This window comes from Salmo salar, chromosome 17 (genome assembly GCF_965601325.2).
Source record: "Salmo salar chromosome 17, fSalSal1, whole genome shotgun sequence".
Taxonomy (NCBI): Eukaryota; Metazoa; Chordata; class Actinopteri; order Salmoniformes; family Salmonidae; genus Salmo; species Salmo salar.
Window position 1 is genome coordinate 61,882,743 of NC_138307.1, and position 27,983 is coordinate 61,910,725.

Below are 27,983 nucleotides of genomic sequence, written 5' to 3' on the forward strand. Positions count from 1 at the left end.
TTTTATTTATTTATTTTATTTCACCTTTATTTAACCAGGTAGGCAAGTTGAGAACAAGTTCTCATTTACAACTGCGACCTGGCCAAGATAAAGCAAAGCAGTTCGACACATACAACAACACAGAGTTACACATGGAGTAAAACAAACATACAGTCAATAATACAGTAGAAAAATAAGTCTATATACAATGTGAGCAAATGAGGTGAGATAAGGGATGTAAAGGCAATAAATAGGCATTCTATTTGAGATTTGAGATTCTTCAAAGTAGCCACCCTTTGCCTTGATGACAACTTTGCACACTCTTGGCATTCTCTCAACCAGCTTCACCTGGAATGCTTTTCCAACAGTCTTGAAGGAGTTACCACATATAATGAGCACTTGTTGGCTGCTTTTCCTTCACTCTGTGGTCCGACTCATCCAAAACCATCTCAAGTTGGTTGAGGTCGGGGATTGTGGAGGCCAGGTCATTTGATGCAGCACTCCATCACTCTCATTCTTGGTCAAAATGCCCTTACACAGCCTGGAGGTGTGTTGCGTCATTGTCCTGTTGAAAAACAAATGATAGTGGGACTAAGCCCAAACCAGATGGGATGGCGTATCGCTGCAGAATGCTGTGGTAGCCCTGCTGGTTAAGTGTGCCTTGAATTCTAAATAAATCACAGACAGTGTCACCAGCAAAGTACCCCCACACCATAACACCTCCTCTTCCATGCTTTACAGTGGGAAATAAGCATGCGGAGATCATCCATTCACCCACACCACGTCTCACAAAGACACGGCGGTTGGAATAAAAAATCTCCAATTTGGACTCCAGACCAAAGGACAAATTTCCACAGTCTAATGTCCATTGCTCGTGTTTCTTGGCCCAAGCAAGTCTCTTCTTATTATTGTTGTCCTTTAGTAGTGGTTTCTTTGCAGCAATTCAACCACGAAGGGCTGATTCACACAGTCTCCACTGAACAGTTTATGCTGAGATGTGTCTGTTACTTGAACTCTGAAGCATTTATTTGTGCTGCAATTTCTGAGGCTGGTAACTCTAATGAACTTATCCTCTGCAGCAGAGGTAACTCTGGGTCTTCCATTCCTGTGGCGGTCCTCATGAGAGCCAGTTTCATCATAGCGCTTGATAGTTTTTGCGACTGCACTTGAAGAAACTTTCAAAGTTCTTGAAATGTTCCATATTGACTGACCTTCATGTCTTAAAGTAATGATGGACTGTCATTTCTCTTTGCTTATTTGAGCTGTTCTTGCCATAATATGGACTTGGTCTTTTACCAAATAGGGCTATCTTCTGTATACCCCCTTTACCTTGTCACAACACAACTGATTGGCTCAAATGCATTAAGAATGAAAGAAATTCCACAAATGAACTTTTAAGAAGGCACACCTGTTAATTGAAATGCATTTCAGGTGACTACCTCATGAAGCTGGTTGAGGGAATGCCAAGAGTGTGCAAAGCTGTCATCAAGGCAAAGGGTGGCTATTTGAAGAATCTCAAATATAAAATATATTTTGATTTGTTTAACACTTTATTGGTTACTACATGATTCCATATGTGTTATTTCATAGTTTTGATATCTTCACTATTAATCGACAATGTAGAAAACAGTAAAATAAAGAAAAACCCTTGAATGAGTAGGTATTCTACAACTTTTGACGACCGGTAGTGTACATTCTGAAATTGTCGCCGTAGTTTTAGATCTCAGTTGTTTTTATTTATCCAGGCAAGAAGCAACTCCTTTTTCAGTCGCAATTTGCTTTTACCTCATATAATGACTTCCATGATATTGATACAATGAAGCCTGGTTTGTTTTAAGATGCGGTAGCTAGTGTAAATCTAAGAACGCCTCTCTAGCCACGGTTTAGCAAAATGTCAGCATTCAGCTACAGCCATCATGTTTATGTGCAAATTAAAAAATGATATTGTTTAGCTAGCTAGTTTGCTAACTAATGTTACCTAGCTGTGTAGCCTAGCTGTGTAGCCTAGCTGTGTAGCCTAGCTGTGTAGCCTAGCTGTGTAGCCTAGCTGTGAAGCCTAGCTGTGTAGCCTAGCTGTGTAGCCTAGCTGTGTAGCCTAGCTGTGTAGCCTAGCTGTGTAGCCTAGCTGTGTAGCCTAGCCTAGCTACACAGCTGTGTAATTTTATTGTCACATGCACCAAATACAACAGGTGTAGACTTTACTGTGAAATGCTTGCTTACGGGCCCTTCTCAACGATACAGAGTTGAAGAATATAAATAGCAACACAAGAGGAGTAAAATAAAATGCACAAGAATTAAGCTATATACAGGTAGTAGCAGTACCAGATCAATGTGGAGCTATATACAGGGAGTTCCAGTACCAGATCAATGTGGAGCTATATACAGGTAGTAGCAGTACCAGATCAATGTGGAGCTATATACAGGGAGTACCAGTACCAGATCAATGTGGAACTATATACAGGGAGTACCAGTACCAGATCAATGTGGAGCTATATACAGGGAGTACCAGTACCAGATCAATGTGGAGCTATATACAGGGAGTACCAGTACCAGATCAATGTGGAACTATATACAGGGAGTACCAGTACCAGATCAATGTGGAGCTATATACAGGGAGTACCAGTACCAAATCAATGTGCAGAGGCACGAGGAATTTGACTTAGAGTAAAGTGACTATTGTAGGCATCAAGATAGATAAGCAGAGTAAAATAAAGAACAGAGTAGCAGCAGCAAATTATGAGTGTAAAAGTGTATGAATGTGCGTGTGTGTAATGTGTATGTATGTGTGTTTGTATGCGTATTTGTGTTATGTGTGTGTCTGGGTATGTAGTGTATGTGAATGTGTGTGAGTGAGTGAGTGAGTGAGTGAGTGAGTGAGTGAGTGAGTGAGTGAGTGAGTGAGTGAGTGAGTGAGTGAGTGAGTGAGTGAGTGAGTGAGTGAGTGTGTATATGGTGTGTATATATAGTCTAGTGAGTGTGTATATGGTGTGTATATATAGTCTAGTAAGTGTACATAGGGTCAGTGCAAGATAGAGAGTGCAGATAGTTTGGGTACCATTAATTGAATATTTAGCAGTCTGGACATTTAGCAGTCTTATGGCTTAGGGATTGAAGCTGTCTCGGAGCCTGTTAGTCCCTGAGCTGATGCTACAGTACCGTTTGCCAGACAGTAGCAGAGTGAACAGTCTATGGCTTGGGTGGCTGGAGTCTTTGGCAATTTTTCAGGCCTTCCTCTGACACAACCTGATATAGAGGTCCTGGATGGCAAGGAGCTTGGCCCTAGTGAGGTACTGGGCTGTCCGCACCACCCTCTGTAGTGCTTTGCGGTCAAGAGCAGTGCATTTGCCATACCAAGCAGTGATGCAGCCAGTCAAGATGCTCTCGATGGTGCAGCTGGATAACTTTTTGAGGATCCAAGGGCCCATGCCAAATCTTTTCAGCTTCCCGAGGGAGAAGAGGCGCTGCCATGCCCTCTTCACGACTGTGCGGGTGTGTGTGGACCATGTCCTTAGTGATGTGGACGCCAACGAATTTGAAGCTCTCGACCCGTTCCACAACTGCCACGTCAATGTGGATGGGGGCGTGCTCTCCCCTCTTTCTCCTATAGTCCAAGATCAGCTCCTTCGTCTTACTGACGTTGAGGGAGAGGTTATCGTTCTGGCACCACACTGCTAAGTCACTGGCCTCCTCCCTATAGGCTGACTCATCGGCGTTTGTGATCAGGCCTACCACTGTTGTGTCGTCAGCCAACTTGATGATGGTGTTGGAGTCGTGCATGGCCACGCAGTCGTGGGCGAACAGGGAGCACAGGAGGGAACTAAGCACACACCCCTGAGGAGCCCCCGTGTTGAGGGTCAGCGTGGCGGAGGTGTTGTTGCCTACCCTCGTCTCCTGGGGCCGGTCTGTCAGGACGTTTAGGATTCAGTTGCAGAGGGAGGGGTTCAGTCCAAGGGTCCCTAGCATGGTGATGAGCTTGGAGGGGACTATGGTGTTGAACACTGAGCTGTAGTCTATGAGCAGAATTCTCACATGGTTATTTATTTTGTTCAGGTGGGAGAGGGCAGTGTGAAATGCAATTGAAATTGCGTCATCTGTAGATCTGTTGGGGTGGTATGCAAATTTAAAGACACTGTATAACGTTACTGTACTTTCATATTCGTATGGGAGGGTAAACATTCATTAATGATATGCTAATGCTACTTGATCATGAAGCATGTTGTTAGTTAGCTAGCTAGCAGGAGTTAGCTGTGTATTGTCAGCTAATTTAATGTGTATGAGAAAATGAACCCTTTAATTATAGAACTGCCAGACAATATTATCAATTCTATATGTATTGCGATTCAATACTGTGATTTTATTGTGACTACGTGTTTCAAACATATTGCTCACCATATGTCTGCTGCTGAGGGACAAGAGAGAGCCATGAGAAAAGTAATTGGCTGTAAGGACAGACGCTGGGAGACGAGAAGCAAGTACAGGGAGTGAAAATGTTATAAACAAAGGTCATGAAACAGAACACGGACAGTGTCTGGACAGGGGAAACAAAACTACATTAATGCTGACATGGGGAACATGGGAGTCGGATGAGCCGGCTGAGGCGTGGAAGCCCGACGAGCCGAGGAAGCCTGACGAGCCGGCTGAGGCATGACGTGGGGTGGGAGCCTGCCGAGCCAACCCGAGGCAAGGAAACCTCTCAAGCAGGCTGAGGTGTGGAAGCCCAACGATTCAGCTGAGGCACCCTCGGTTCCTTCGGCAGTGGCACCCGACGTCCCCAACAAAACTAAAAACTAAAAACTCCCTGATGCTTCAAATTGTCAGCATTCTGTAAGGACAGACGCTGGGAGACGAGAAGCAATTACAGGGAGTGAACATTTAATAAACAACGGACATGAAACAGAACACGGACAGCGTCTGGACAGGGGAAACAAAATGACATTAATGCTGACACGGGGAACAAACTGAGGAACAGACAGATATATAAGGGGCAATCAACAAAGTGAAGGAGTCCAGGTGAGTCCAATATTGCACTGTAATGATGGTGACAGGTGTGCGTAATGATGCACAGCCTGGCGCCCTCGAGTGCCAGGGAGGGGGATTGGGAGAAAGCATGACATTGACTCCCTATTTAAAAAGAAGATGTAGAGAAAGCTATGAAGGAAAAATACTGGACTTTTGATGCAGGTACAACGATACAATACGATATATCGTAAAAAATATTATATTCCGATATGTAACTGTACCGATTTTTTTCCCCCATCACTATTTAATTGTCTGCACATGCTTGTGGATTGTTGCATTACTCAAGAGTGTAATATGGTTTGGTTGCATTATTCAATATTGAAATATGTTTTAGTAGAAAAGTTGTTTGGATTATTAAATAGTTTTTGCATAATTAGTGGCTACTTATTTATGGTTAATTTGAGCTGCGGACCAAGAATGTAGGATTGCCAGACAACGAAAGGTAAGGCAAGGATGTAGTGTGAATTGAAAAGTAGAAATCTCTTTGGCCACTCCGCTCCTCAGACTCTCCTTCAGCTCTCGTAGTGGGAATAGGGCCATATTTAACAGAGTGTGTGTTTAGTGTTACTCACATCCTGCTGTGCCAACTCCCTCATTGACAGGATTAGCATCTCCACTGGCACTGAGCACACAAATCACACAAAACCAAAAACACAGAACCAAATCAGCCAGTTAAATAGATTACATGGTCACACTAATTATGGGACTGTATTGGAACAGAAGCAAAGTTAAAGTAATGGTATCACAGATATGCCTCTAATAAGTGAACTAAAGCAGTAATAAACATCCTACAAAGCAAGCAGTCTGAAATTATAACCACCTTCCCCCAAAGCAAAGTTTCCTTTCCCATTGCTTCAGTCTAATGTGTTTGTATTGACTAAGGGTCAAGTCCCATTAACATGGTTCCTGTGCCTGACCTCTTCAACCCATCACAGGAAACACATTAGACTACACTTCTCCTTCCCTATGCATTTTCCTACATTATTCATTCACTTCATAGAGAATCCCAACAGCATGCAGGTCCTTGCATTCGACATATGAGACTGTTAAAGTTTGAGGTCTACCTTTTTTTCAGCACTTTTTTAGTGGGGTCCTTAAAAGTAGCAATCAGCAGTTAAAATAATAACAAAGCGTCTCCCACACCACTGTGTGGGTAAAAAGCAGGGGGATAGGGCTGGAGCAATGTGACCACTCTCAAATTCAAAGACAGAGCTATGGATGTAAGGACTGACCATATTTTAACCATGTTTTTTTTAAGATAAACAGCGTTTGTTCACATTTACTTTGTTCACAAACATTGGAGTAAATGGGTTACGACAGTTGAACTAAGCTCAATGGATACATATCATTTCATGTATAACTCCAAAAATGGATGTAGCAACTTCAGACTGCTCCTTTAAGCATCCGTTTGAGGAGGTTATTTACAGTTACATAGTTGAGGAGTTCATGCAGTGGAATATCTCTGATTCTCAACAGGTGTATTTTTCTTTTTCCCCTTAGGTCCAGAGCACCTGCAGCACCACCTACAGTTACAGCGCGCCACATCACATGAGCTTCATGACACAAAACATCCATCCACCCACAAGCATCCTAATGTGTTTGCATAACACAAAGCCTCTTTGACAAAACCCCCTGCAGGTCTCCTGACTCAACCTACTGGTCCTGACAGATTCAAACCTGCTCTACAAATAGATGCTTCTAGAAGTGCTTTTGAGGCTGTTGCAGAACTCATCCACCCCAAACTTCTACTTCCGGAAATTAACACGAGTTGAAAGGAGGACGGGACTTCTCTAAGTGGTGAGGAAAGACTCAACCAGGAACGGATGATGATGCCCACAGCCACTGAGTTCACCCATGATGCATCTGTGATGTGCATGCCACCCTGTTCTCTACGGGCAATGGGCAAGAGCATGGTGGCAAAGAGTGCCAGGAGAATAAAACACACATTGCCACCGAGAGAGAAAGCATAGTGGTTGTTTAGAGGAGGGGGGAGTGAGAGAGCAAGAGAGAAAGAGAGAGAGAGACAGAGAGGGAGAAAGTGAGTAAGAGAGACTAAGCTGTCTGATTCTGCCTATCCACACTAAGAAATAAGAGAGGGAGAGGCAGGAGAGAGAGAGGAGAGGAGAGAGTGAAACGGAGGAGAAGCATGGCTCAGAGACAGTAAAGAAGAGAGAAAGAGAGAGAGTGCAGTGAGCACAAAGGAATGGAGAGGGTATGCCCCTGGAAATTGAGGGTGTAATTTAGACTTCCTTAATGCTCAGTCAAGAGAGTCAACGTCATCTCTAGGGTAATGTTCTCAGGAAATTGCATTACTACGTACCTTACTGGAATGAGTGTACAAGAATGTAGCGCTGCTTTTACATGGATTTTTATGAGGGGAATGAAGTGTCATGACGTTGGCCTCTTTTGGTACAATTTTGTGATACTCAGAAGAGACAATATAGCCATATTACCATAAAACTGTTTATATAATAGACTCAGTTTAAGACTTGCCTCATATGGGTGTATGGAATGTATTAATAAGGATAAAGCTTTTGTAAGACATTGAGATGCTATGTACTGATGTAATGTGATAGAATTGTATTTCTGTAACCAAATCTAACTCAGTCATAGGCACGCCCCAGGGACATATACAGGACCAGGCGTCATTTGACCAGCCTGTTCGATGGGCACTATAAAACACTCCCTGATTTACATTTCTCCAGACCAGGCCTACACTCTATGGCCAGAGGTTTGACCATCCAATTCCTCTACTGAAAGTGAACCATACCACGTGGTTAACTTTTAGACTATTGATACCGACAGAATAAGAACAAGTCTTTGATATTAATTATTAGTCTGCAGCGAAGTAAATTATATCATCGAACGCGAAGACCAACGAAACCACCATTCTATGACGACATTAATGAATGTCGCTCTGAAAGATCCATTCTAACCGAGAGAGAGAGAGAGAGAGAGAGAACGCGGACAAAACTCCCCAACAGAACTACTCTCCAACAAGAATCAGAACGACACACTGAGCGTAAATATATATATTGATTGCAATTGTTCCCGAATGAGTGAGCCTTCAATTGTCAATTGTTAATGAACTCTGTGTAAACTTCTCAGCTGACCATTTATGACCCATTGTTCAACAGGCCGACCAGCCTGTTTTGCCCACAAGGGCACATTCCGATAGCAATCCTTTGTTGACGATAATTACTGTTTGTATGTTTTTCTGTTAATTACTTAGTGTAGTAAATAAATGATTTTAAGACAATTGATGTATGGATGATTTTAGTAAAGACTGAGTTCGTGCAGATACAACAATTTACGACGTTTTGGAATGAGACTGGACTAGAGGTAAATAAACCCTTTAAACTTAGAAGATAATCGACCTATACTATAATATAATATAATATTATAGTACAGGAAAGTTATATTAGGAAAATTATAGCTTTGTAATCTGAATATTCTCCTTGGTGCCCTGACCTCCTAGTTAATTACAATTAAACGATTAATCAGTTTAATCGCGTGATAATAATTACAGGGAGCTAATTGATAAACATATCTTCAGTTTAATGGTACCCCCAAAGACACGACAGAAGTGTCAATGTGTACTCTGTCAGGTTGCTACACCATGCACATACTCATACACACACACACACACACACACATAACTACTTGGCTGTGAACAAGAGCAGATCATCACTGAGGTCTCCTAACAGAACAAAAAGTAAATATAGGCCAGTGCCAGTCTCTGACAATAACTCAACCTATCAGTGACATCTAGGTTCAGAAACCGCCAGCAAGACATTACCTTTCCTACGTTTTCTGTCTTATTTAAACGGATGACAAGTGACATAAGGTGACAAGCTATTTTCTCACACCACATACCTCCGGACCCCAACACCTGGCTCAAAGCGCACTGGCATATTTGGTGCTTGCAGAGGTCAATTTGTCCCTCACTCTCTTTCTCCTCGCCTCTGCAGTGTTGTACAAGGTCAACAGGAATTCTCACACATTCAAAGGTTAGGAGCCCATCAAGGTGTAAATATAGGCTTAAGGTCTGGCATCAGCCACCTCAGATATGTTGTAAAGGACTATATGAACTCAAATTCAAATCTGACGACTGGAAGTCCCAAATAATACAGTAGTGGATACTAGCTAATTCTAATGGCCAATGATAGCAAAGGACACACACATTGTCATAATGCAATTTCCAACATTATCTACAACATGATTTCCTGTTCATTCGAGGTATTTTAATTCGGAATATATTCTAAGGCAGTTACACAACATAGATAACAATACTGTCAGAACACATCTCTCTCTCCCCCAATCATTGATGAACCTTGTTGCGCAAGATAGAGAACGCGCGCAGAGAGACCTCTGATTACTCTATGACTCTATGACAATAAACCAATACGACAGTTCTACCTGAGTCATTTTACCGGCTTTTATACCGCCTCCTTTTATTCGGAAGCATTTATCTAGCTGATGTACTCAGTTATTTTGGGCTATTGTAAGCTAGTTTATGTGTGCCTACAAGGAACGATATTTACGCACGCAGAAACATTCTGAGGATTTACAAGAGACCTCGCTCACATTACAGAAAGCTATGCAAGATACTGTACATGCTGTGGAGACTGGACTGGACTGACTGGCCGCTGGTAGAATCGGGCACTGTAGCTCGCGCGCACTCACTCAGTCATGTTAAGACATTAATGAAAGCGATCACAGTATGGCTAGGCTAAATTAAATGGTCATCATAGCAAGCTAGTGTGCATGTTTGTAAACAAACAGAAGGCGTCAAATGGGCACGCTTTCTACATTCCCATCCCAGACAAATCTGACTGGGGAATGAGAGATGCTTCAGTCCTTCACTCCAGCACCTTCTTATCCATTTACACCAAAACGGGATTTGAAGAAAGTAAAAACGAGTAAAAGCAATCTTACCTTGGATAGGATATCCTTGTATATATGTTGGCTGTAGGTTTGCGACCCAGAACCGAAACATGCGACTTTCAACTGGAGAATGCAGATCTTGCTGCCCGCTCCTCGAAACGTCTCGTTGAGGAATACTTTCACTGTCCTAGACCGCGCCAGCCGGCCACTCTCATGTGAATACAGAGGAGGAACGTGGTTACTGATGATATGGGATGAGAGAAACCGGAGGGTGTGTTCCAGACAGACAGATGCACCTTTTCTCAGCTATGGAAATCGTTGTTTTCTGTTATTTTAGTTCACCTGAGACGGCCCCTTTCCTGGTGCCATCCTTAGGTTTTTTGATGATGGTCAGCAACAAAAGAGAGGCTTCAACACAGGCCAATGTATAACCAAACACATTGGTTGTGAACTGAATTGTATGGATATTGGACACGGGTAACAAACAACCAACCACGGGTGGTTTTCTTCTGCAAGTACCAGGCCACATCTAAACACTCACCACTGTATTGTAGTGAAAACCAGTTGAGTGGTCCCATGAATGCCTTATTGTTCATTCAGAAGGAAGCTCACACATCTCCATCATGTTAAGTAAGACATGTTCTCCAATTACTGAATGGACACTTCACGATAGAACATGATAAGTTGTCATTTAGTACTTAAAAGGTGCTACACATAGGATTTATTTTTCCTTTTGCATTGTAATTTCACAAAGTGTTCATAATATATCTGCAATAATAGTGGAATGATTGTGTTTCACAGTGTTGTGATTGGCTGTGATATTCGCCTACTGATTTCTCCTGCCAAAGCGGCATCTGTTGTCAAAATGGGGACTAAATTGCTGTGAAATAGCTTGCAATTCACCTAGCATTAGGCTACATTCACAACAAATGCAAACATTCTAACAAATCCTATGTGTATCACCTTTAAGGTTGCCAAGGAGCAAGCCTCCATCCACCTGACTCCACCCATCCCAACAGGGACTTTCATTCGTTGTAGGGCAGTAATTTGAACCACCATTCAGGGCAGGGCAGTGATTTGAAACACCATTCAGGGCAGGGCAGTGATTTGAACCACCATTCAGGGCAGGGCAGTGATTTGAAACACCATTCAGGGCAGGGCAGTGATTTGAAACACCATTCAGGGCAGGGCAGTGATTTGAAACACCATTCAGGGCAGGGCAGTGATTTGAACCACCATTCAGGGCAGGGCAGTGATTTGAAACACCATTCAGGGCAGGGCAGTGATTTGAAACACCATTCAGGGCAGGGCAGTGATTTGAACCACCATTCAGGGCAGGGCAGTGATTTGCTTTATGAAAAGAAAGTTATGATCACATGAGTTGAGAGCTGTGTACTGTACATGTTTGGTGATTGTATGTGTACAGTAGTGTCACGTCCTGACCATAGAAAGCTGTTATTTTCTATGGTAGAGTAGGTCAGGGCGTGACAGGGGTTTTTTCTAGTTTAGTTTTTCTATGTTGTCATGTTCTAGTTTTGTATTTCTATGTTGGGTTTTGTTTGGGATGATCTCCAATTAGAGGCAGCTGGTCATCGTTGTCTCTAATTGGAGATCATACTTAAGTAGGTGTTTTTCCCACCTGGGTTTGTGGGAGATTGTTTCTGAGTTAGTGCATGTTTCACCTCTTCTTCACGGGTTGTTGTTTTTTTTGTTATTTATTTTATGTGTATGTATTGCGTAGTTTCACAGTGAAAATAAAATGTGGAACGACACACAAGCTGCACTTTGGTCCGCTCCTTCCTACCACAACCGTGACAGAATCACGATAATAACAATGAGACCTTATCGACACGCGCATTTAATGGCTTATAAAAATGTTTAACAATGTATTGACAGTGCTGAATACCAATTTAAACATGAAATTACTCTTAAAAACAGCAGCTGTATTAGTTGAGTCTCTAGTTTTAATGGTTTAAAAAGTTTTGAAATCTAACATGATTAATTTTGCTGTGCGTTCGAGGCTTCTTTTTCCAGTCTGGCGCGAGGAAACTGCGGACACTGTGATCTGAGCTATTTGATTGGCCAGTGGTAGGCTTGTAGGTGCACTTGATTTGCTCTCTGGGCCTGCCAGGTAGGCGGAGTACTACCTTCAGACACATGAAATGGTTCAAATCATCGTGTCTTTTTTTAATATCGAGGAATATTTCACTTTCTCTGGTCATAGGAGTAACAACATGAATTGGTGCATGAAGCAGAAGTAATGCAGTGTGACTTAAGTTTCGTCATCAGCTGGAAGACTGTGTCCCCTTTTCTCAGCGGAGGAGGACCATCTGATGGTCTGGTCTGAGGGGAGGGAGGGAGCGCTCTCACCCGACTCACCGCTGCCCCCCCCCTCTCAGACGGACCATCAGATGCAGGCCATCAGCCCAGTAAAAAGAAAGGACATTATTATGCTCACTCAGCCGTGCCTCACAACTAATACAACACATACTCTATTACCAGTGTGATCATATACCTACAGGTTTGAAATATTTTCAAAATGTATTGCGAGGAACAACATTTTTTAAAGTCATGTTTATTTATTCATCTTAGCGGTAGATCTCGGCTTGCATTTTGACTCAGAAAACGTTGGTGACCACTGCTCTAGGGTGTATATTTTCTCATCGACCGGTCAGCCTGCCTGACGCTCCACACGTTTTGCATACAGATAGCTGTCAGTAAGCCTCGCTTTATGAAAGGAACGACAATGCTGATTAAGATCGAAATTCATTACATAAATTCCGCATTCGCAGGTGCTGATTCTTAACTCTTCTTGAACTGCACTGTTGGTTAAGGGCTTGTAAGTAAGCGTTTCACGGGAAGGTCTACACTTGTTGTATTCGGCGCATGTGACAAATAGTTTGATTTGATAGCTGTGACATTAAAAAGTGAAGATTACAGAACTCTAGAATTCTAGTCAAAATGCGCTGATTGAAAGGGCAATAAATATCTAATCAAAATGTAATTACTTAAGTAAAGTACATTTACAAGACTTTCGCTAGTAAAGTCAAGTATGACATAGATTTGATAAAATATCTCTTGTCATGTCCTTTACCAAAAATAATGGCAGACAAAGGTAGTTTTAAGGCCAAGTGAACATGTTTGTTGTTGCTTAGCTTAACCAGTCAGATTGTACATATCTCAAATAAAGTAGACCAGATTCGAGTGCCTGTTAAAATCGCAGGAGGAATATTTGGAACAGGTTAAATAGGTTAAATAACCTATGCATTTATATATAAGAAAATGCTACGAAACGATGCAGAAAACCCAAAACGAGTCTACAATGCTCTCTAGTGGAAACAACAAGAATGTACAATAGCCATTTTGAAATCAGTGATTTGCCTTCTTTCCTTACACAGCACTGCCCTCATGTGGTCATAAGGTTGGCGGAGATCCTGCTGTAAGTACCTCTGGGAAAGTTGAGTTGTTTTCACTTGGAACAAAACAGAAGCAAACAAGCCAAAAACACGGAGGAACTAACCTCCTTTGTTTTTGTTGCAAAACGTTTTACTACGGCGTGAACTAATGAATACACCCCTGGGCAAGCTGTTCACCTGCCATAAGGCCATCCATCAACGCCGTCAGACATAAATCAGTGACAGCTCGATCTTAATTGAATACTTTACACCGTGTCAAGCTTTTATTTGACAGCATTTCAGAATATCATACGGTAAACAAGATTTCTGCAAAAGTTAATATATCCATAGTGTTGCATTTCATAAAAATAGGTCGTTCACTTATAGTCTGGGACTATCCATAATAATACATTGAGTCATATTTATAATAGCGACACACCTGTACAAGGTCAATAACACGGCTAATAATAACACTACACAGTGATACCCTGCTGCATTAGGTAGGCTCAGGGGGTTCATGTATTGTACATGCCGTCAGTCTTCAACACACCGTTTTAGATAAACCTATCTCTTCTGATCTGTCCATAGAAAAGTACTGATATATGCCTCAATGGGGGACTGCTCTGACGAGAAAAAGCGGCGAACTGTGCAACGAAGGAAGGACATTCTTCCTTGTCTCCAGTCTACACAGAAGTCATGATAGGCTTAGTGATGAAGGTGCAGTATACAGTCAGGACTGTCCAGACACTATAGGAATGGTTGTGTGTGTGGAGTGAACACACAGTGGCACTGTTCAAATGAATCTTTTCTTGAAGTAACCAGTGACACTTAACATGAATGAACATGTACCTGCTTTACATTATTATATATGTCTTTATTGTTATTTAACAGATGCTCTTATCCGGAGCAATTATGGTGAAGTGCCTTGCTCAAGGGCACATGGGCAGCTCGGGATTCAAACCAGCAACCTTTCAGTTACAGGCCCAACGCTCTGAACCTCTAGGCTACCTGCTGCCTACTTACTTGAAGTAACCACTGTTCTTACAAGATGTTAGGAAAGAGAGAAGGAAGAGAGGAAGGATGCACTGTTAAAGTATGCAAACAGGCCCAGACAGTGGCTGAGCCACAGACTCCTGTCTACTCAGGGTCAGTTCCCCAGCACAATTTATATGGCAATTCTCTGAACCAATTTGTGCTTTAAAGAAGTATTTTTTCCTCTGGTAAATAGAGATTCCAACGGCCTCCGAGCATCACTCACCTCTCTCGTATCATTCCTATTCTGAAAGACTGTCTGCAATTCTTCCACCCGGGGGGGTCAGTTTTGTTCTGCCAATGTCGTCCTCTCTTTGCTGGATTGTTAGCTGCAAATTACCACTCAAAAATCAGATGTCTGCAGAAGCTAAAGGGGACACATTCGGATTGCTCCTTAATGTCTTTTCTTTTATCTCCAAGAATGATTCTTGTGTCTGTCAATGTTCATAATGACTAGATGATTGTAGTCTCTCCACATCTACATGTACAGTATAATAGTTAGAGTGACAGATGAATTAGCTTCTGTGAGTCCCACGGCCAGAGAGGGTTTGAGAGAGTAAAAAATAAAAAACTCTGCCTTAGTCATCGGATGACAAGGCGGTTCTGAGGGACGCGTGTGTGTGTGTGTGTGTGTGTGTGTGTGTGTGTGTGTGTGTAAACTGGTAATAGTAAAGTGCAGACAGGGCCACTGACAGAGCCTCCACTGTCTAGAGTTCCAAAGTTAATTGGGACACGATCTGGTAGAGAGAGAGATGTGTGTGTATATATATATATATATATATATATATATATATATATATATATATATATATATATATATATATATATATATATATATATATATATATATATATATATATATATATATATATATATATATATGTACACACAGTATATTAATGTAGCTGGCTATGTAGACGGCATCACTTAGAGACTAAACAAATGTGGAAATGAATATTCAGACCGTTGTCAGTTGTAATGTATAAATATGCGTCTTTGGGAGATAAGTGTTTCATGTGTTGTGTAAATGAACAGCATTAAGTGAAGCACAGACCATTAGACACATTGTGATGAATGAGCTCATGACAAATGGCAATGTTTCTCTCTCTCTCTGATCCCCACCAGAAGTACTAGTGTAGTTTCCTGCTTTCATACACATGCCATATTTTCACCCAAACACGTCATTCTGCGTAGCTACAGCTTGATTACACCATCTGTTAGAGATGTTCTGCCTAGACGTTTCGATATCTGATGATGAGATACCAACAGAAGCCTAAAAAGTTGTGGAACTAACTTCAATCTAAGGAAATGGAAAGATTTTCTAATGTTTTCTGACCAAATAAATACTGTGGGGTCTGTAAATATAGTGAACAAATTTCAACAATCAGATATAAAAACATGAATGTCCGTCATGGCACAGATGTATATGAATATTGGGATGTTGGTATTGACTGCAGCCTGGATTGAACCACATCAGTCTAGAGAATGTTCTAGGTTCTTTAAGTCCATAACAGACCTCTCTGTCCGTCGGTCCCTGATCGTAAGGCACTCTGCCCCGATATCCCATGATCCCTTCACTCTCTCCCACAGTGTCCACCAGACAAACCTCAGCAAATTGCTTTGTTCGCGAAGCACAGTGAGGGGGAAATGTATCTCCTGTGACTCAACCGTTGATGACACAAGCACGGACAGCCCTTAGAGTCCACTGCAGTCTCGTAGAATGGGTCCAACACAGACTAGAAATGCAATATCATAGGCTGGGCTGTGGAGTTATAAGGGAGTGTTGAAAAACGGTGTTGTGTTCCTTCGCTCGTCTAGCTTAGGATGCGTCTCAGAACTACCATTGGCCCGACTAGGTATGCATTAGAGATGATCACGTCCCACATATTAATACTCATCATATAATAGATTTATTTCTATATCACTTGATAGATTACTCGGGATAGCTTCTTCAGTCTCGCACAGTCTCTTATTTAAGGCAAAGTTCCATTAATGCGTACACTCTTTTTCTAGTTTTCATTCTCTCTTTTCAAAATACACAAAAACAGGCAACCCCTCTTCAACATTCCTTTTCATAAAATAGACTCCATTGTATAAAAAAACTGCAGTGTCACAGTCAACCAATCGGTGAGTGGTTCAATTTGCATGTACGTCCTCGACTGGAGTGCTGTGGGGATTTGAGCACTTCCAAATGAAGTTCCTGTATTCGGACCCCTTAACACTGCTCAAGGATCCAGTCACGCTACACACATTCTGCTTGGTTTCTTCTTGTTTTGAATTTTTAAGTGGATGCTTTCCAGTTCTTAAGGTGGTCGGTGTAAAATATCTCTCAAAATAATTTAGAGTACAATATAAATAAAAATGGTTCTCTAAAAACGCATGGAGGAACCCCCTTTACATCTGAGGTCTAGAGGGTGGGATGGGGGAGTGGGGGCAGGGTGAGGGGAGCCAATGAAGGTGCGAGCCAGGTTTAGTGTAGCCCGGCCTGGGGGTCTGGTGGTGGTGGGTGTACTCCAAGGTGTTATCTGCTCACAGTGGACGTGCCCGAGCGCAGGGTGCTGGGCAGCTTGTCAGAGCCGGGGATCTTCCAGGGCCCAGGGGACACGGTGGCCTTCCTACCTGCTGCCGTGCTGCCGCTGCTGGTGCTCTTGGTGGGGCGGCTAGTCCGGGTCTCTCCAGGGCCCCTCTCTGCCTCTCTGGGCCTGGGCTTCTCCTGCGCCGGCTCCCCCTGATGCCCGACACTAACGTCTGGGTGACTGCTGCTGCCGCTCTGAGTACCACCACCGCTGCCGCCGTTCCCGTTAGAGTTTGTGTATGAGGGCTTGGAGTCTTTCGTCGGGGACTGGGTGGGTTCTCTTTTCCCGTGGGACATGCTGCTGCTCTCCCCAGCTATCCTCTCCTTAGACCTCCCCCTGGAGGAGCTTTTGGGCTCCCCTCCCCCAGGTAGCTGCTCATCCCTCCCCACCGGCCCTCCCTCTTTGGGGCCGCTCCCTCTGCAGGTGGACCTGCCACCTTCTTTCTGCTTGGCCCTCCCACTACTGCAACCACTCCCACTGGGCTGGTCGCGGTCCCTCCTCCGGTGGCCGGTCTGATCCGGATTATGCGGCTCGGTCGGGGCCTTCCGGGGGCTCTGGGAGCGCTCCACCCTCCTGCTTTCTTGCGCCGCCGGCTCCCGCGGGACCTCCTGCGGTGGCAGGTGAGCCAGGTCGGGGCCTGGGGGCTGCTGGGGCGGGGTCAGATGAGATGAGGGCGATGGCATGGTCAGAGTGTCTGGGGGCATGGCTACTTCCGACAGACTTGGGGAGGCTGAAGGGCGTGCATCCCAGGGGGAGGTACTGTCTGCTGGGGCACAAACGCACAGTTAGACATGGGAAAGGATAGTCTTAACAGTCAGGGGCGAATCCTACCTTCCATTTACTTAGTCATGCATGGATGTCTGAGTGAGTAGGAGACTGAGTGAAAAGTTGACTTAAGTGGAAGTTCGCCCTATAGAGATATATCTATGAATCTATAGCTTAAACCAAACAACAAACAACAAGCCAAAAAACACGCCTCTAGTCTACATGGATGACAGCAGCCATATTGTAGCAATCACAACAATCAAACCCAGTCTTTGTGGTATGGGCTGCAAGTGAAATATCACTTCACTCCTATAAGTCACACACTGCAAGTTCACTTTTAGGCAGCATACATCTCAGTTCCCTAGCTCCCTTTAAAGCCTCAGAACTTCTAAGAAGCGGGCAGAAAAACCACAAAACAGGTTTAATGGAATGGATGATGTGCTGAATCAGGCGGTGCTACAGCCTGGCTCGGGAGAGAGAACCTGGGGGTTTGAGACTCCCCACCGGTGCTCTGGGCTGAGTAACCACGGTAGCGGCTAAACTTAGAGGGCTCTACCTTCTCCTGAGAGGCTGCTGCAGCTCACAAGGTCTGTTAGCTTCTCTCTCTGCATCACTGAGCTAGCAGTCCCAGGGTTATCATTCATTACAAACAGGTAGGCAGCGAAGCCTCCAGGGAGGCTAGCGCAAATCCTCTAATTAGCATGGGGAAAGAGGGAGGCTAGGCTAGGCTAGCTCCATGAGGCCTCATTACAGACTAGATGGACTCCCAGACCAGCTAGGGAGGTCTGGTGATTGGAGAGAGCTCAGTGAGCAGGCTCACAGTCGATGCAGGTTCCTGTTGCGCTCTGAAACCCTGGACATTTCACACCAGCTCATTCCCCTACCCATCAGCCACTGCTTGGTGTATTGAAGTGATGACCTGTCTCCCGTGGAGGCTGTGTGGCCCAATAGGATTGTGGGAGGGAGTATGTGTGCTGAGCTAATGCCTGCAGTCACCTTGGATACGGCTCTGTTCGTTCTAAGGGGTGATGGGCCCTGCTGCCCAGCTAGCTGACTGGATCCGACCTTAAAACAGCCTCCATACTCTGGTACTCTACTCTGTATGAGGGGACAAATGTACACATGCACTAATTCATCCACACAATACACAGCATGCACACTTCCACATGCTCACAAACGTCATGCACGCGCACACACACAGTATCATATTGTGTGGTACTAAATGTGGCAACCGTCTTTTATTCCACTTCATTATTTCATCAGGATGCAGTTTTTATAAGCTTTGAATTCCGTTTCCTCCGCAAAGTACTGTATAAACTAGCTGAAAATACACAGCCGCTTTGCAACATGTAGTTAAATACTCCGAAGCAGCGCATCAAACATAAATACTACATCCTCTCAGTATGCAGATAAACCTAGGCCTGTAAAACATCTACGTATCCACACAATCCCCCACATCCATGCTACAAATGGCTATTCCACTTTTATGTGACTGCTCTGCCCAGAACACACAGGTTGATAGCTGATATGAAAAGTGACGCTGGTGATTTAATATGGCGTCCTCTGGCTGACAGCGTAATGGGCTCATGGTGCGTATTTCACAGTTTTATGTCACCCTCGGGCAGGTAATAGAAAAACCCTTTCTGATGGAGGAAAGGAGGGTGAGAGAGGGGTGGGGAGCGAGACAGAGAAAAAGAGAGAGACAGAAATAGATAACAAAAAATCTCTGTCATAAATGGCCGGGGAGAGTCGCTGACTGGGAGAGGAAATCAGAAGTCTCCTAGCAGCGAAGATGGAGACAGACAATACTATTTCCTGTGTTTAAAGACCCTGGTCACCTCCCAAAGTCAAGTGCTGATGACTGTATTTCACAGTGGAGGCCTTGGCTGGCTGTGGAAGAGTCATGTGCAGTGCTAGCCTCCGCGCTAACTCACTACCCACAGGCCGGGAGTGTGACTCTCTGTTACAGAGGCCATGGGAGAGTCTGACACATCAGGATTTATTACCAAGTGGGCCGCTAGGTGCTGTCATTCCCTGAGGTGCTGGGGACATAAATGTCTGTTAGAAGGCTCAGCGTGCACCACGGTGGGATTTTATCACAGGAAATAGTCTGCCTATATATTTCTGACTAATCTATCTAGACGATAGTGGCTGTCAATTGAATCGCTATTTTGTAAAAGTTGGTTCATGGATCTTTCTAAATGTGTAATATGTATTTATTGTGTGTACATACAGTATAATAATTCCATTGGGCTGGCCTGATGACTATGTGGACATATGCCACGTTCAAGACAACTGGGAACTTGGAAATCTCAGACTTAAGTGTGTTCAAAACAACTGGGAACTTGGACATCTCAGACTTAAGTGTGTTCAAGACAACTGGGAACTCAGGAAAAAACTAACCTTGACTGGGAAAATTAGTTTTGAATGGTCAAACTCTGGCATCTTTATAAATCTCAGATTTTCCGACCTGAAGATCGGTGACGTCATGATTTGACCTTGTTTCCCCCCCAGTTGTCTTGAAAGCCATAATAGCTGAGGAACTAGGTTGATGTCACTGTGATTGAAGTGGAGAGGAGGAGCCAGTGTGTTCTGACCAGGAAGTCACAGCTGCAACACACAGCATGGGCACACAAAAACACACCAAACCACAAACCACAACACCAAGTAGAATTAGACTGGAACATGCAGATCGTCACAAACCGTGTCTTTAGAGTGGCCCATTAGGAAGAAATAGGGGGAGCCATGCTTGTCACTTTTCATGCACATGGAGAGACTGGAAGGTACCATTCCTAAGGAAAGGGGAGTAACAACCTATACCAATCATTAGGGTTAAACCAGACGCCTTGAAAGGAAGAGTTACACTATTGTTAGTCAAGAGAAAGACAAGTTTATCAGTGTTAAAGTATTAAGTAGAGAGAAAGACATTGCTATGGATAAAGAAAATATAACTAGATTAGAAGATAGGCATGCCAGACATAAGCAGAGTTATAGTTATAAAGTTAATGTGTTTTGTCATTTTTACCCCCTTTTTTCTACCCAATTTCGTGCTTACAAAATTGTCTCATCGCTGCAACTCACCAACGGGCTCGGGAGACGCGAAGGTCGAGTCATGCGTCCTCCGAAACATGACGCGCCAAACCGCGCTTCTTAACACCTGCTCGCTTAACCCGGAAGTCAGCCTCGCCAATGTGTTGGAGCAAACACAGTTCACCTGCAGGCGCCCAGTCCGCCACAAGGAGTCGCTAGAGCGCGAAGAGCCAAGTAAAGCCCCCCCGGCCAAACCCTCCCCTAACCTGGACGACGCTGGGCCAATTGTGCGCCACCCAATGGGACTCCCAGTCACAGCCTGGGATTGATCTCAGGCAGTAGTGATTCCGCAACACTGAGATGCAGTGCTTTAGACCACTACGCCACTCAGGAGGCCCGAGTAAAGAATAATCTATAGACGTAATCATTTTAGAAGTGTGTGTGTGTGACTTTTAAAATGTGATTATAGTGTTACTGGAATCAGATGAGATTAGAAGGTAAGCAGGTGGATTTGAGTGTGTTACAGCTGGATTAGCCTTGGCCTGGGGAGGGGTAAACACAGGGTTAGAGGGACAGAAGGGAAACCCACCATACTCTGGGACCTGCCCTGTGCCTCTCTTCAGGAGCAGACGCACCCGCCGGCCCCCTGACTTGATGAGCTCGATGGCCCGGGTGTGGGTCATGTCCCTGGTGGTGTCCCCATTGATCTCAATGATCTGGTCCCCAACCTGGAGAGGAGGAGAGACAACACAGTGAGTGAGAGAGAGAGAGAGAGCAATACTGTAGATAGATAGATAGATTTTGTGTGTGTATGTGCATGAAATCCTGTTGCCATGCAGATACAATAATAGACAATAGACCACTGTGACAGTAACCTCTAAATCACCAACCCACTGAGCACCTTGTGTTATATAAACATGCGTTACATTGCGTGACAAGTTCACACCAATTCCCTGATTAGATGAACAAATTATGGAAGAACGCTGGCACACACTGCCGCAACCACCAACGCAATTATTTATTGGCAGGCCTCTGAGAAAAGCACACACACACTATGTATTAAAGCACAAATTTAATGAGGAAAATTTATTTTGGATCACAATTTATTAGGATCGATGTGTATCTATAAATCATAGTGGTGCAGAGGGATCAGAGCGGCCAGTGTGAAGCGCTAATCAGAATTAGCACTCATGAATGTGGTGTCAGTTGCCATTAATTCCTGCAGCCCGTTTTTATAATGTCATTTAGATTGAATTATGGCAGACAGACTCTTCCCTGCAGGAGGGCTGAGATTAAAGAGGATACCCTCCTGAATACCAATGTCCTGGGCGTTGTTCATTACGTACCAAACTGAAGAAAATGGATTGAAACAGGGAGGGTGTTCCTGAATCCGTCCAATAAGAAACTGTTGTTTACGTTTTCAGTTGCAAAACATATTCCTAATGAATATGACCCAGGACATTAGCAGCTGAAGACCTGGTAGTAACCTATTCATTTCACTAATTAGACTACACCTCCCTTCCAGCACTTCAGTGAAAAGGTTGTGACCTCTCTATGACTACAACATCAAGGTCGGAGGCCAATTGTACAGGCATATCCCCTGAAGGATCTCACTAACACACTTCCTTCACTTGGGAATGGGACCAGTACCCTCTTGACTAATAGTGTAGGAGACCACGTGCTGCGGCGCCAAATGTATAAACCAATTACTGTAACAAATGGAAAAGTCCTCGGCTAATAGTGGAAGTAATCTGAAAGCTGAGGAGAGAGAATCTGCCTGGCAACAGGGAGAGAAGGGGAGTCATTAAGTGTTATTAGGCTGATCTGAGCGGAGCTGGGCAGCCAGTCCATCTACACCTTCTGACAGTTAGTGAATGGCTGAGGCCGGCCTGAGTCATTCCCCTTTAAATGGATAGGAAGTGACTGGGTGTGGATGGGAGAATTGAACACCAAGCCAACAGCTTCCTCAGTAGTATGACCTCCAGGCTCCAGATGAAGCATGGTTATCCTTGGATTGTCTCTCCTCTAGATGCTATCTCGAGTCCAGCCAAGCTTACTAAGGCTGTGTCTGAAACAGCACCCTATTGCCTATATAGTGCACTTTTGACCAGAGCCTGAGCCTTGGTCGTGTAAAAAGTAGTATACTATATAGCCAGCCGGCCCATCCCAGTTCATTTCAACAGCGGTGTTAGATGATCCTACCTTTCCCCCTCGACCATTCATCTCCCCCATGATCAGAGTTCAAACTGGGCCTGTGTGTGGCGGACTGCAGAGTTTGAGTGGGCCTTTAAAACTGTGATTACTGAAGGATAAATCACGATCCCGGCCCGGGCGTTGGAGAGAGACGAGGACCGCTAGCTATCCCTCCATCCCCAGTCGATGTTTTTGGGCCTGGGCCCGCCGAGCTGCATTTACCTTGCCGTGGCGGAGAGAGAGTAGTATCCCTACGGGGCGTTTTACACATTATCTCTGACAGGTTCATTACAGATAATGAACGCTATTGGCCCACACTAGGGAGATTGGGCAGAGAGAAAAGTGTGACGGGTAGGAGACGATCAAGATACTTTAGGAGATATAGAAAAACTGCTATGACAGACTTGTAATATACTCTTTGATATCGGAAAAGTAAAGTGAGATTTCTGTATTTTTTTGCACCATAAAGTGGTCAGAGTCACTCTGGATGAACATAGCAGGCTACAAGAACATATACAGCTGTTGAGAGAGAGTGACTCATACTTTGATAGAGGTGATGGGAGGAAGGCGTGAACTTGGGGAAAAACTAAAAGCTTGGCACGCTCTGCAACTTTTTACAAAGAGTACTACATTTGAACATCAATTTAGAAAATAATTGTCTTCTTTTTGTTAGTTTAACAGATGGTGACCGGCAGATAGTACCCTCTATCCCTGAAGAGAACATTACGAAACGGACAAACGTGAAAACTATAAATGGTAAAAGAAGCCATCCTTTAATTATTCATCTGAATGTTCATAGTACCTAATGTATTATTGACTAGACTAGAGAAACGTTTCTGCTGCCAGTAAACCCACTAACCCAGCAGGTGTCAAAACATCCCAAATCCTTCACACACTCAGCCACACTGCTTTAGCAGATTATTTTCTTACGGGGCTTAAAATGGAAATTTGCTGCCAAGATAATCATCAGACAATTAAAACTAGCAAACAATTATTATTAATATCCCACTAAACCAGGGTTGGGAGAGAAGCTACTGTAGGTATGTTGAGGGGGAGTGTTAGTTCAGCGCAGGATGTGACATCGTCATCAGCCTACCCTCATCCTCCCGTTGCGGATGGCGGGTCCGTCCTCGGCCAGTCGCAGGACAAACAGGTCCATCTTGTACTCTCTCCCTCCACGGATACTGAAGCCAAACCCCTTCATACTCTTCTCCAGCTCCACGGTGAAGAAGTCAAAGTCCTGGAGAAGGAGCAGGACACATTCAGACAACAAGCAGTAAGAACCAGGGAGGAGGAGGAGCAGGACACATTCAGACAACAGGCAGTAAGAACCAGGAAAGGAGGGGAAGGAGCAGGACACATTCAGACAACAGGCAGTAAGAACCAGGAAAGGAGGGGAAGGAGCAGGACACATTCAGACAACAGGCAGTAAGAACCAGGGAGGAGGGGAAGGAGCAGGACACATTCAGACAACAAGCAGTAAGAACCAGGGAGGAGGGGAAGGAGCAGGACACATTCAGACAACAGGCAGTAAGAACCAGGGAGGAGGGGAAGGAGCAGGACACATTCAGACAACAAGCAGTAAGAACCAGGGAGGAGGGGAAGGAGCAGGACACATTCAGACAACAGGCAGTAAGAACCAGGGAGGAGTGGAAGGAGCAGGACACATTCAGACAACAGGCAGTAAGAACCAGGGAGGAGGGGAAGGAGCAGGACACATTCAGACAACAGGCAGTAAGAACCAGGGAGGAGGGGAAGGAGCAGGACACATTCAGACAACAGGCAGTAAGAACCAGGGAGGAGGGGAAGGAGCAGGACACATTCAGACAACAGGCAGTAAGAACCAGGGAGGAGGGGAAGGAGCAGGACACATTCAGACAACAGGCAGTAAGAACCAGGGAGGAGGGGAAGGAGCAGGACACATTCAGACAACAGGCAGTAAGAACCAGGGAGGAGGAGGAGCAGGACACATTCAGACAACAGGCAGTAAGAACCAGGGAGGAGGAGGAGCAGGACACATTCAGACAACAAGCAGTAAGAACCAGGGAGGAGGGGAAGGAGCAGGACACATTCAGACAACAGGCAGTAAGAACCAGGGAGGAGGGGAAGGAGCAGGACACATTCAGACAACAGGCAGTAAGAACCAGGGAGGAGGAGGAGCAGGACACATTCAGACAACAAGCAGTAAGAACCAGGGAGGAGTGGAAGGCCATCAGTCACCATCACAAAAGCTAATGGGCATGTGTATTACTATAGCCTGGTTAAACCAGACTGAATGCTGCGCTCACCATTGTTTAACTCAGTGCAGCGTTCAGTCTGGTTTAACCAGGCTAGAATTACCACATCTTCCTCGTTAACCTCTCTACCTGAACTACTGGTTCTTGCTTGTCAATGCCCATGTATTTCAGTTGAATGTATTTATTTTATTTTAACATTTATTTAACTAGGCACGTCAGTTAAGAACAAATTCTTATTTACAATGATGGCCTAAACAGGCCAAACTCAGACGACACTGGGCCAATTGTGCGCCGCCCTATGGGACTCCCAATCACAGCCGGTTGTGATACAGTCTGGAATCGAAACAGGTTGTCTGTCGTGACGCCTCTAGCACTGAGATGGTGTTTTAGACCACTGCGCTACCTGGGAGCCCCATTTTTGACAGCTTTACATGCTTAAAATAAAAGTAGTATGTGAAGTAAAATGTATGTTTTCAGACATCCCAGGTTGTATTTGTATTGATGAGTGAAGTATCTAACCTGGTAGACCTGTGGGATCTGTGGCTGGATCTGTCTGTAGTCGTGGGGCACAGGCATAGGGAAGTGCCTGGGGTCAGTGGACAGCTGTCTGTAGTCCATCAGAGGAGGGTGTCTGTAGTCCAGGGTGGGTGGCTGGCGGTAGTCTGCAACAGGAGGGTGTCTGTAGTCCAATGGGGGCTGCCTGTAGTCTGTGAAAGGAGGCTGTCGGATGTCCGGTTTCACGTCCTGCCTCGCTTTCACCTCTGACCTGTAACTAACCAACCAATCAAGTTAAAGGAAAATTTCCCACTGGGCATAAACTGGTTGAATCAACGTTGTTTCAACGTAATTTGTCAATTTGTTGTGACAAGGAATCTACATGGAAAATACATTGGATTTGAAAAAAGTTATCAACTGCTGTTTTGAGGGTGAAATTTCAACCACATAGATGATGTTGTCATGGTAACCACATTTCAACGTAGACAAACCTATGTTGAATTTGTACCTTTAAAACAGCGTCAGCTCTTCAAAACAATAGGCTGGGCAGCACCTCCTACTGGAGAATTGGTAAATCTACAGGTACCCTTTAGTCTCCCATCCAGTGTTTTGAACAAACCCCACCCTGCTTAGCTATGAGATTTTTCAGTGACCATTACCATGATGCTATCTTGAGAATGATTGTTTTGAGATCTCACTTAAAAACTAAATAGATTCACTGTCGCTTTCAAAGTCATTCCAAAGGGAAAGTTTCACAGAGAAAATGAAATGTGACCATACTTTATCACTCATATAATGTCAATGAGACTATTTCGGCCTATATAGCATTTGCAAAGTCATCAACAGATATTGTTTCAATTCAACCCAGAATTCAACTAAAAATAGACAATACAATAGGCCTAGGGTTTCAAGCGTTGGTTGATTTCAAATGTAATGATATTTAGTTATATTGAATTGTGTTTAGTTGTCAACACAACCAAATATCAACATTTGAAGGAGATGTAACTGTTCTGCTTGGATAGTTCCATCTGTAACACTAACTTACTCTGGCTTTAATTACAGTTTGTCTCCAAATTAATATTTGATATGTTGGATTCATGTCTCCATCTCAACGAAATATGTAAATTAACACAACAATCAAAGTTAAAGAATAGGACTAAATCAAATCCAACTTTATTTAAAGTGCATTTCAAGTTTGATTTGAATTAGTCCTATTCTTTAACTTTTATTGTTATGTTGAAAATCAACCACAATTCAATGTTTGAAAAACAATAAACAATGAATAGCATATTAACTTGTTGACAAGTTTAACAAATGATATGTTGGATTTATGTCTCTAACTCAACCAAAAATACAAGTTAAAGAATGGGATTAAGCCAGTGGCTTAGATGGAACTATGCAATCAGTAGATACATCTCATTTAAATGTTGATATTCGTCTGATTGCCAACCAAACACAATCTAATATAGCCTAAAGGTTTCACAGAGAATAGCCTATATAGCCTTAAGGCTGTCGTACAAACTAATGTAACATTCAACTTTGAAATGAGTAACACATCCATGGCCACATTGAGAGTGAGGAACTATAAAATCCTTATTATAAAGCATGCATGTTCTAGATAGCATGAATAGGTTTGTCGCAGGTCTCTGGAGATCTTCACTATTGCTGTAATAATCTGTGCAGAATCTTGTGCAGCATCTTGAACAGCATTGATCACCTGCACCATGTATTTTTAATGGAATCTCAACTGCAATCCAGGTCATGTGGTTGTGCTATTAGATGAAACACAGTGATAACACATTAATCTGTTGTATAAATAAACAACATATCTGGCATTTTATTCCCATTTCAACTTTGCTGTGCTTTTAAATGGTTGAAAGCGCAGTGAGACATTTCAGTGAAAACTAAACCATAAATATGACATTGTTTTTCCATTGGAATTTGGTTGTGCTTTTTTCGATGGTTGAATGCACAGTGATAACACATTGGACATTGAACTAACTTTTGGATGTCTTTTTGAGTGGGTGAATACATAGTATATAGTATAGCAAATATTACCTAACCACCAATGTTGAAATGATGTACTGTGCCCAGTGGGTTATCACTACAAGCATTTCATATGAATGTAATGGGTAATGGTAATTCTCTCTGAATCAATTCATGTCAAATTCTAAGTTATTTAGAAATACCTTGTTTGTTACAATCAAACTACCTTTGAGGCAAGACTCTAGTGGTGGTAAGTGAAATCATTTTTTTGAACCACATAAAGACACTCCAGTCTTTTACAGAGTTGGCAATAAATCAGAGTACTCAGAGATTTTGGGAATTCTCCAGAGCAGGAGAGAAAGGACAATGACAGGGTACATTTTGGGAAT

The 27,983-nt window shown here is 43.7% G+C and overlaps 2 protein-coding genes across 2 annotated transcripts in view; both read right to left on the reverse strand.

Annotated features, from left to right (window-relative positions):
- The window catches only part of LOC106576356 (fatty acyl-CoA reductase 1), a 224,490-nt gene extending 214,407 nt beyond the window's left edge, over window positions 1–10,083 (reverse strand). The window contains exon 1 of the mRNA XM_045699967.2: window positions 9,937–10,083. The gene's annotated coding sequence lies outside the window, so the exon portion shown is untranslated. The remainder of the gene's footprint in view (window positions 1–9,936) is intronic.
- Window positions 10,084–15,185: 5,102 nt separating this feature from the next.
- LOC106576364 (membrane-associated guanylate kinase, WW and PDZ domain-containing protein 2-like) overlaps window positions 15,186–27,983 on the reverse strand; it is a 271,642-nt gene continuing 258,844 nt past the window's right edge. The window contains 4 exon segments of the mRNA XM_045699968.2: window positions 15,186–17,651; window positions 21,273–21,411; window positions 23,973–24,116; window positions 25,633–25,885. Coding sequence (XP_045555924.2) covers window positions 16,834–17,651; window positions 21,273–21,411; window positions 23,973–24,116; window positions 25,633–25,885 — 1,354 coding nt within the window. The 3' untranslated portion in view covers window positions 15,186–16,833.